The sequence below is a fragment of the Limulus polyphemus genome, unplaced genomic scaffold, assembly GCF_000517525.1.
Source record: "Limulus polyphemus unplaced genomic scaffold, Limulus_polyphemus-2.1.2 Scaffold944, whole genome shotgun sequence".
NCBI lineage: Eukaryota > Metazoa > Arthropoda > Merostomata > Xiphosura > Limulidae > Limulus > Limulus polyphemus.
Genome location: NW_013666554.1, coordinates 299,513 through 309,481, shown reverse-complemented (window position 1 = coordinate 309,481; position 9,969 = coordinate 299,513). Strand labels below are relative to the sequence as shown.

General features: G+C 35.9%; 1 protein-coding gene across 3 annotated transcripts in view; it reads left to right on the top strand.

Moving 5' to 3' along the window:
* LOC106461364 (zinc finger protein 501-like) overlaps positions 1-9,969 on the top strand; it is a 69,816-nt gene that overhangs the window by 46,845 nt on the left and 13,002 nt on the right. For all 3 annotated transcript variants that reach the window (XM_022388309.1, XM_022388310.1, XM_022388311.1), the window contains exon 5: positions 3,184-3,284. In XM_022388309.1, the coding sequence (XP_022244017.1) occupies positions 3,184-3,284 (101 nt within the window). The remainder of the gene's footprint in view (positions 1-3,183; positions 3,285-9,969) is intronic.

Genomic DNA, 9,969 nt, shown 5'->3' with positions numbered 1-9,969 from the left:
ACAATATTAATATCTGTACATCACCGCTAGGGGAAACTTGTGTCAATTTCATGATACTCGAGATCAACTTGATCTATATATAGAAGGTAAGTTAGCGTTTTTAATGAAACTAAAGATCCATAGTTGAACTAAACAATACAAGGAATACTAAATGAACGGTAAACAAAATAAAAGTACAATTCGTTATGTCACAGACGCAATTTATAAAAATTTCATTCTGCTAATTCTGTTATATAAATGTTATAACAATGTCAGTTAGCTTGTTAAGATTTTAGTCGCCATAGATCATTATATGTTTTTGTAAAATGTTTATGTTTTGTATGTTAATACACTCTCAAACCCTGAAGGGGGTCGTTAGAGAATAAATAAACCTTAAAGAAATGTTGTACATACACTTAATTTAACTTTGATCGATAAACACGCTAACTCAACGAGTATCTGTGACTGAATTCATGTAGATAGCACAAGCAGAATATATGTGATAAGTTTCATTATTAATACTACCTAATTTTTCTGACACAGAACTGACTCCTTCTAGCGCATATCTAAAATAAAACAGTGGTTTGGTTTTGTTAATTGTAAAGTTACACAATGGGCAATCTATGCTCTTCCCACTACGGGTATAAAATTTTTAGCATCTTAAGCCTGAGGCTTTTCGCGAACCTGCAGCGGAGCATATGATACTGAAAGTAATGCTTACAACACCACCACGTAGTGTTGTCAGTGTTTCCAAAACACACCGATCATGTTTTTTATGAAAGTAAAAGCAAAACTAACTTTTTCTTAATCTCAACAACAGAATAATCACTTTAATGGTTTTTTAATTACTGCACAGTGAGAAATCAACTTAACTTCTTAAAAGCCGGTTATAAATATTAGTATTTTTACTAAATAAGGGTAGTGTATTTACTCTTGTGGCGGATGACGGAAAATATATATCACTTTTATGTTTTAATTTAGGTTGAACAAGAATTGAAAAGTTAGTTGTTGAAAATTATATGTATTAGTATTGCCGATCTGTTTCGAAATTAGTTATAACGTCTGTGCAAGAACGTATGGCGAATTTCTTAAAAGTTTTAGTTGAAAGATATAAAATTTAAAAGTACAAAAATGTGCTTATAGTTATACTGATATAGTAATACTATTACTTAATAATGAACATTGAAACTTGATTTAAAATTTATCGTTTGATTGTTCCAAACTTGTTATAGTATTATTAATAATATCTTTAAATGTAACCAATGGCAATGCCCAATGAAATTTAAAGTTTTGATATATTGTTTGTTTGGAAGACTTGATATACTACTACATTAAGAAAAAATGCAAGTTTTTACTCACTTGTTCTTTCGTAGTACTGGTAGGAGTAACTGCAAGTTTCAAATAATGTAAGAAGACCGATGAAAATATGGAAGTTTTGAGAAACTTGAATATGAAAAACGAATCTTTTTCTGATCAGGAGGATGCACTTTTGGAAGTGAAGCTTCAGCAAAATATAAAAGAAAATAGTGAAACGTCACTTGGTAGTAAGTTCAATATTTTGAATTTTTGTCCTCTGTGAAACATGGAACAAGTATGAACAGAAATATTTCTGATATTGTGTTGATTGACTTTAGCTGTATTATCATTTGTATTAGCCAGTGGGATATATCAAATGAGTAACACTAAAACAAAACTGCTATAATTTTTACTTATTCCCCCTTTTTATTTTACTGTAACTTGTAAGCTGTTGCATTAGACCTTTTATAACATTTATCATTCGTCCATCTTGAGAAGAATTGTTTCTTTTGAGTAGCCATAATGAAGTGAACATTTAAACACCAGGGTACATAATTAATGAACTAGTAAAATATGTAAAATTAACCAACACAGCAAAATAATAAATGAAATATTGTTTTAAGATATTCCTTCCCAATTGGCTGATGGTTTGTATAATTGGGTATAATGTAAGTATATATATAATTTTGGTTGGTTCTTTACTTTCTGGTAAGTGTATAAATGAACCATATCATTAAGTAGAGTTTTGTAGATGCAGTCAACTGTATTCTAAATGGTATGATTTTTTTACAAAATGCTAGGATTTGAGTATAACTGTATTTTTAAACAGAAATAAATCATAGGATACAGTATTTCTCTATATATGATTTTTGAAGAGTATAAAACCACTGGGATTGACAAGGATAACATACGGATGTGAAACAGGCTTGTCATATAGAACCTGCTGTTCTAAACATAAAAACAGGAGTTAGTGTTGTTTTACAGTTGTTTACAATAATAAAAAATTTTTGTTCAAATGTGTTTGAATAATAACCACTATTTAAGTTTTGTTTCATGGTCTGCTTAATAGATGAGATATAGAAATAATTTTAAAGGAGGTAAGTAAATATTACTTTGAAATGTTGTGTGTATATATACATTTATATAATTATTTACCAAAAAAAAAAAGAATAAGGAAACACAAGATACACAAAAATTACTGAAAGTAAACCCACATAATGTAGCAAAATATTTTTCTTTTTATCATGTTCAGAAAATCTCGCTGGATTGTGATTACTTGTGTTGGTTCACTTTCAATATATATATTAAAATTGTTAGATTAAAACTATCACACCTACATGTGTGTGTATTTCACAATTACCTCTATTATATCAAAGATATGCAGCCCTACAGATTCTCAATGACATAATTTTGTAAAAATACATTTTAATTATAGATGTATGCACCAATAAATACATGATTGTGCCAACAAAAGTGTAACAAAAGAATGTAAAATTATACCATTTCGACAAAAGTATACATATGTATCAAATGTCTATAGCCATAGCACCCAAAGGCATTTGGAAAATTTTGCTATCAGAAATAATCGAAACAACAGATGCAAAAGTAGAAAACAAGCTACAGATTCAATAAGGGGTGGGGATCTGGGTGCTAGAATCCACAATGTTCCAGATCTTACTATCACTTACTGTCTGTAGCTAGTTGTGGGCATGATAGTTACCCTTAAATACATAAAATTTGATATCTGATATCATCAAATGCATTAAATTTCTATCAAAATACACCCCCCCCCCAAACATCTGGGGTGTAAATTAAATGTTATTTCACATTGAGAACTCATTATAATGTAGATACACAGATGTAATGCTCAAATTTGTCATTACAAAAGTATTTGATTTACACCTCTAGTGACAAAAGAAGCTGCTTCCGCACAAGAAGGATCTTCATTTATAATCTTTGATTTTAAAATAAAAAATGAAAAGTGTGATGAAGTACTAAAGGAAACTGAGGTAAGCTTTTTATTTAAAAAATCTTGTAATTTTCTTAACAGGACAAAATAACTAATATTTTGTAGAGAACATTTATACAGTATTGAAGTTCTATAATATCTCACTGAACTTGTTTTCTTACAGTTTTGTATTTTTAATTATCAACAGTAACAGATTATTAACAGAAAAATCTATTCAGCTGTGAACAAGAAGAAATAACTTTTACTTTTTTTCTGCACTTGATCATGAAATATTTTGACATGGATGAATACTGTTTCAGAAACTGTTAATTTAATGTATATCTATGATAATTTCTGGTATTTTAGTGTCTGTTTGATATCTGGACAACAGTGTTAATTCTACTTGATGTATTTTATTGAAGTTTTAAGTACACTGTCAAAAACAATTCTTCCTGTTTCATCTTCTACCATTTGTAATATTATAATACATTAAATCTTTTGCTGAAAAGTGTTGAATGATAAGACTCAAATTATACTCTTTTTTTGTTTTTCAGAATCTCTAGTCTTGATCATAAACAGTTGTGTAATGCTATGTTTATCTAACATTCTTATGTCACTTTTCTGACCTCATACTGTAACAGTTGTTTTTACATCTTTTAGAAATTTATATCCCAGCTCAATACTTGTGTGTACATTATTTCTTAATCCTACAGTTAAAATAAATGTAAATTCATTGGTGTTGAATTTACTTTGGTCTTATTGTGTTGTTTCTAGATCAATCTTGATATTGGTGATTTTCAGACTACTTGTCAGAGTTATCATTATTTATATGTTTTTGATAGGTAAAGGTGTCATGGTGAAATTTTTCTGATCTGTTTTTTGTTGTGCTGTTACCGTTTAGTTGGCTTGACTTAGAATCTACTAAGTTTATAAACTGTCAATATCATGTTTTACAGCTGACACAGATCACGTGGTTAATTAAACCCATATTTTCCCTTTTTTTGTAGTTTTGATTGTTTGCTTATGGATTAAAATGCAAATAGATTTATTAAATCTATCCCCTGTTTCAAAACAAAATACATTAAATTATTTAGACAAGCTGACATATCAATTTTATCACCCTGATGTGAAGTAAATCATTGTGCATGCTCTGTTAATATATTTTGATGTGTGCTGTAGAGCTTTTTAAGTTCTAAACATATGAATCCACTATGTGCACATATTATGCTACATCTTCATGATTTGTGTATTGTTATTCTTTATTATTCTTGATGGTGAATAATGTGACTAATATTTCTTACTATGCTCTTTCTGAGGAGAAGTCAGTAGAAAGTTGATCTGCTTGTTATTGTACCTGTATACTCAGTGTTAGTTTACTTCTTTCAATTAGAAACCAGTATTTTAAAACCAGCATTGAGATTTTTGTAAACATGCACTATATCAGCTGAGATATTTATTTTAAAAGACTGACATTTCTTTGTGCTTTGAAAATTTTCACCTCATCTCTTTCTGTTTTGATAATTGTTTTCTCTTTTTTACTTCTTTGGCCACAACAGAGAATGTGACTTTTTGTGACATGCTTCAATGTGTGAGTTAATGAAAATTTGATTGATAACACAAAAAGGAGAAGACTGTATAATTCCAATATGGTACATTACCTCCACTCACATAAATAGATATTCTTTTTCAGTGCTGCCATCTATATGCAAAAAATATGCATGCCAGAAGCCTTTTATCTCCCCTTCATTTGAATTGATTGATTCCAATGCATCTCTCATGCAAATCATCATGTGTCAACCCTCCACCAGTAAGAGTGCAACATATTCTCATGACGCATGTGATTCCCTCTATTCACTTCTATTGAACTACCACTTCTTTTTTGGCAGTACTCATGTTCAAACGTCTTATTTTGGTGCTTTTTGTGTGATTCGCATTCGTGATTTTAATTGTTTAATTCCAAGTGGGATTTCTTCATTAATTCTTTTTCTTTACATTCAAGAAATATTTTTCTTTAACTTCTTTTCCAGTCTTCATTTTTTTTACACTGCAATGAATTCTGAGGTTCATGTTACCACTTCTAGTATCATACCTCTTACTATCACTATTTCACAGGCTGTAGATGAGGGAGACCCATCGTTGAATTTATCTGCCATGAGACTGATCATTATATGGGTCAACCCCGTTTTCATAAACTTGCATCACTTCCTCCTGAGCAAGTCGAATGTGTTCTGGCCGATGAAGATTTTGATATGTTGATGGCCTTTTTCCACCATCGGAGTTTGACATGCCTTCCTATGCCCTAACTGAAGAATCAACTAGGCCTAATACTACATTTTTGGACATGATTTCTCAGGTATGTGATGTTTTATCCATTTCCCCGATTTTCTATGATCCCCATCCATCTTTGTTGCACTATAGTTCTTCCTCTCCATATTTTGCTTTCTTACTCTCCCTGGATATTAGGGTTCATGCTGAGCAATTTGCTCCACAATTGGTTGATGGTGCCAGCATGCCTCTCCTTCCATGAGCCATGGATCAGTTTGCATTAGCTTACCATCAGGCTGACTGTCCATTTCTTGACTCTCAACAATTGGGGTCTGCTTTACCTGTGTGTGGGGGCAGTCCCTGATTTTCCTGTGTATTTAACCCATGCCCAGTTTTCATGCCTTCATCTTACCCTTACTTCCTTTCTATGGTGTTTATTTACTATCCATTTCCTTTCTGAGGCAATCCACTGAGACCCCGAGGGTTTTTTGAGGGAAAGCCCCCACATTGGCTAGATTGTGCCTTTGGCTCTCACTTTACACACATGGTTTCTCTGTTATTAGGATCTTCTGGATAGAGATGTGGCCTTGTACCAGGTGCACTTGTTGCCCCCTTACCTTAGGGATTTACGTATGACTCCGTTTGTTCAGTGGTATGTTTTAGGTCATGTACCTGATGCTTTGGAATCACTTATGAAGTCTATGCATCAACATTCTACCCTTTCCTCTTTGATAACATATCTGTTGCAGTATGAGCCAAGACAAGTCCCTATTGCTGTTTCCCATCCTAGTCCTTATCAGCCTTTACTTGTTCCTCCTTCCAGGGGTTTCTCATCTTGTCATATTATTCTGTGTGGATGGGCACATCGCCAACAGTACCAGTGACTACCCAGTAGGTTCCGTTCCGGTGAGAGCTCATTTGTACAAATTTGTTCCCCTTTGGTGATCTTTCACCACAAATACATGGATTCTTTGGGTTTTATCAGAGTGACTTGTTCTACAATTATCCCCACTACTTTGTCTCCGGTACCCATTTCTTTTTCCATGCCTTGGGATTCTACCACCAACCAGCTGTTGTCAGAGGTGGTACAAGATCTTCTGTCTCAACAGACCATTGATCTTGTTCATCATCTTTCTCGAGGCTTTTATTCCAGGCTGTTTGTTATCCCCAAGAAAACTGGAGACTGGCAGTCTCAGTCAATTTCTCAATCTGCCTGTTTGACCATGGAGTCATTTCTCACCCTCAGGTGGGTTTTTTCTCCAACTTTATGGATGATCAAGATAAATATTGCGAATGCTTACTTGCATGTCTTGATATTTTGTCATTCACGACCTTGTCTTTGGTTTGTTCACCATGAGATGGGTTATTAGTTTTGTGCACTGCCCTTTGGGCTTGCTTCAGGGCCGTATATATCTTGTCAGGTGATCACAGCATTCACTCTTCACTTACATGCTCTCGGGTTGCTCTTTCATCATTATATGGACGACTGGCTACTGTTAGCTCATTTTGAACAGGAGTCCACCCAGTACACTTGACAGCTGCTCCTGGAGGCAGCTAAAGTGGGCTGATTCATCAAGTTAGAAAAGTCATTCCTGCGACCTATCCAATATTTTGACCATTTGGATGTTTTTTACAACACCCATCTCAGTCAGGCCCAACTTTCTCCTCTTTGACTTTGTTCGATGGAATTTTCAGTTCTCCACATTCTTACTGCTCCCTCTATTACAGCTCACGAGGATCTATCACTTTTGGGGATGTGGCCTTCCTTGGCAGCCCATATCCCATTAGGTCAGGCTCATATATGGGCTCTTCACAACCAATGGAATCTCACAAGGTATCCTATGATGGCTCATATTACTCTTCCTCCTACCCTGGTCAACGATCTGCTTTGGTGGATGGACAAGACTCGCACATCAGCAGGTGTCCCACTTCCACTTCATCATCCAGATTTACACATTTTCATGGGCACATCCCTTCAGGGATGGGGGCTGTGGGTCTATCAACAGGAAGCTTTGGAGTATTGGTCTGTGGCTAAGAGGTCTTATCATATCAACATCCTGGAGCTTTTCTCTGTACGTCATGCTTTGGTTCATTTTCTTCAACTGGCCAGAAATCATCTGGTAATGATCCATTCAGACAATTTTACAGTGGTCGCTTATCTCAATCACCAGGGCAACACCCATTCTCGTTACCTTTGTTTTCATATCTTGGATCTTCATTTTTGGGCCCACATGCTAGATATTCATATCACTTGCATGTCATGTTCCAGGTGCTTTCAATCTTATTGCAGCTTGGCTTTCCCATCCAGACAAAGTCTATCTGACTGAGTTGTCTCTCCAGTTCCTCATTCTCTTGCTGTGGCTCTCATTGTTTTGAACTAGAACTGGACCAAGAAATATACGTCTATCCTCCCATTCGACTTCTTCATCAGGAGATTTCGGTCATCCATACCACTCTGTGTCAAGTCCTTCTGGTTGCTCCTTACTGGTCAGCTTAGCTGTGGTATCCATGATTTCTTCAGCTCCAACTTACACCTTCATTACCTCTTTCTCTGATTCCACCCCTTCTTTGTCAACCTCGGTCATCGTTACTTTATCCAGCCCTTCCTGTTCTCCATCTTCATGCCTGGTTTTTATCCAGTCCTTGGCAAGGAGATTTGGCCTCTCCTGATAAGTAGCTTCTTTTCTGGCTCATTCCATTCACCCTTCCTTTATGGAAGTTTATCAATGTAAATGGAACGTTTTCAGCCATTGGCCTCTGGGTCAAGAGTTTTCCTCTGCTCAACCCACTGTTCCTCATATTGCAGATTTCTTCACTTGGCTTTTGGATCAGGGGTATTCTGTCTCCTTGATCTTGGGTCATCAGGCAGCTTTGTTTCACACCTTTCATTTTTCCCAATACCATAGAGTGTTTACCTCTCCTACTCTTTCCCTGTTAATACATTTCTTCCAGATTCATCATCTGCTGTGGCAGGCTGCCTTCTGGATTGTGATGTTAATGTGGTCCTTCACTGACTGACTTTGCATCCATTCAAACCACTCTCCACATGCTCCTTGTTTCACTTTTCCTTAAGACTTATTTCCTTCTCCTCTTAACCTGTGGACATCGAGTTTGAGAGTCCTTACCACTTTCCATTTCCACGCCACTGGGGTGGTGGACTGTGGAGACATCCTCCTGAATGGGTTAATGAAATGCAAACAAAATATAGACATGATTATACAACCATTTAGTTGAGACCAGGGCAGTGGTGTTTTTGCTGGTGTAGATGACATGATATCCTCCAGTATGAAACACAAATAAATAGGAGTGAGCCATCAAAATTGTAGTTCACCCCTTTAATTGGGATCCCTCATCCTACCCCCCACGGGTATGTCGGTTCCCAGTGGCTGGATTTTGAACCAATCAACTCCTCACACAAGTATTACAGATGTCTATATTCCTCCCTCATTTATACTCCATCATTGTTGTGGGTCATGGTGGAGGTACTTGCAGATTATTACGGTTCTTCCCCTTCCACTATCCCCCGATGCTTAATATTCCGAAGATGTTACTGTGCTTGGGGCTGTTCCGGTTAATTTCAGTTTTGAAGGGGATGGTTTACGTTACGCAGACATATTTTCGATACTGAATGTTAGGTTCCCAGATCGATCTATCAATTTCTTATACATATTAACATGTGCCCCATTCATGGGTCTGAGAGTTCTTGATTCCCTCTGGCCTCGGGAACTTGCTGGTGGTATGATCCTCATCATACCCCCACATGGATGTTGGTTCCCAGCAGTATGGGTTCTGGATGTAGTATGGTTCGTTGCACCATTCTATACCTAGGACACATCCTTTTAATTCTACCCACTTTTATATTTTCTGGGATAGAGTTGAATAAATATTATATAGTTCATATCACTATCCAACCTTATTTCTCTCCTGCTTTGATGTGGTCCTCTGTTTCCTACCCACATGTGCAACATCTTTCTACGATGAGTGCAGAGTATATCTGGTTCAGAAGTGGTCCCCTACATCAGATCTTATAATATGAGTGTCTCCTCTTAGGAAGTGTCCTTCTGACACTTTCGAAGGATACTTCTTTCTTTCACTTGCACCGGTCACTCCATCTATTCAATGTGGGATTGTAGCTATTTATGTGAGAAGAGGTAATGTACTGTTACAGAAGTTCTAATTTTCCTATACTGAAAATGTATTTTTGATAGGTATTTACCTCCTCTTACATTTCCCACCCTTCCTCCCCACTGAAAACCGGTGCTTCCATCTTCTACCAAAACTCGAAGTGATACTTCAGTAGAATTAAATAGAGGGTGTCACATGCGTCATGAGAGTAAGTCGCACTCTCATTGGTGGAGGGTTGACGCATGATGATTTGCATGGGAGATGCATTGGAATCAGTCAATTCAAATGGAAGGGAGATAAAAGGCTTCTGGCATGCATATTTTTTTGCATATAGAGGGCAGCACTGAACAGAATAT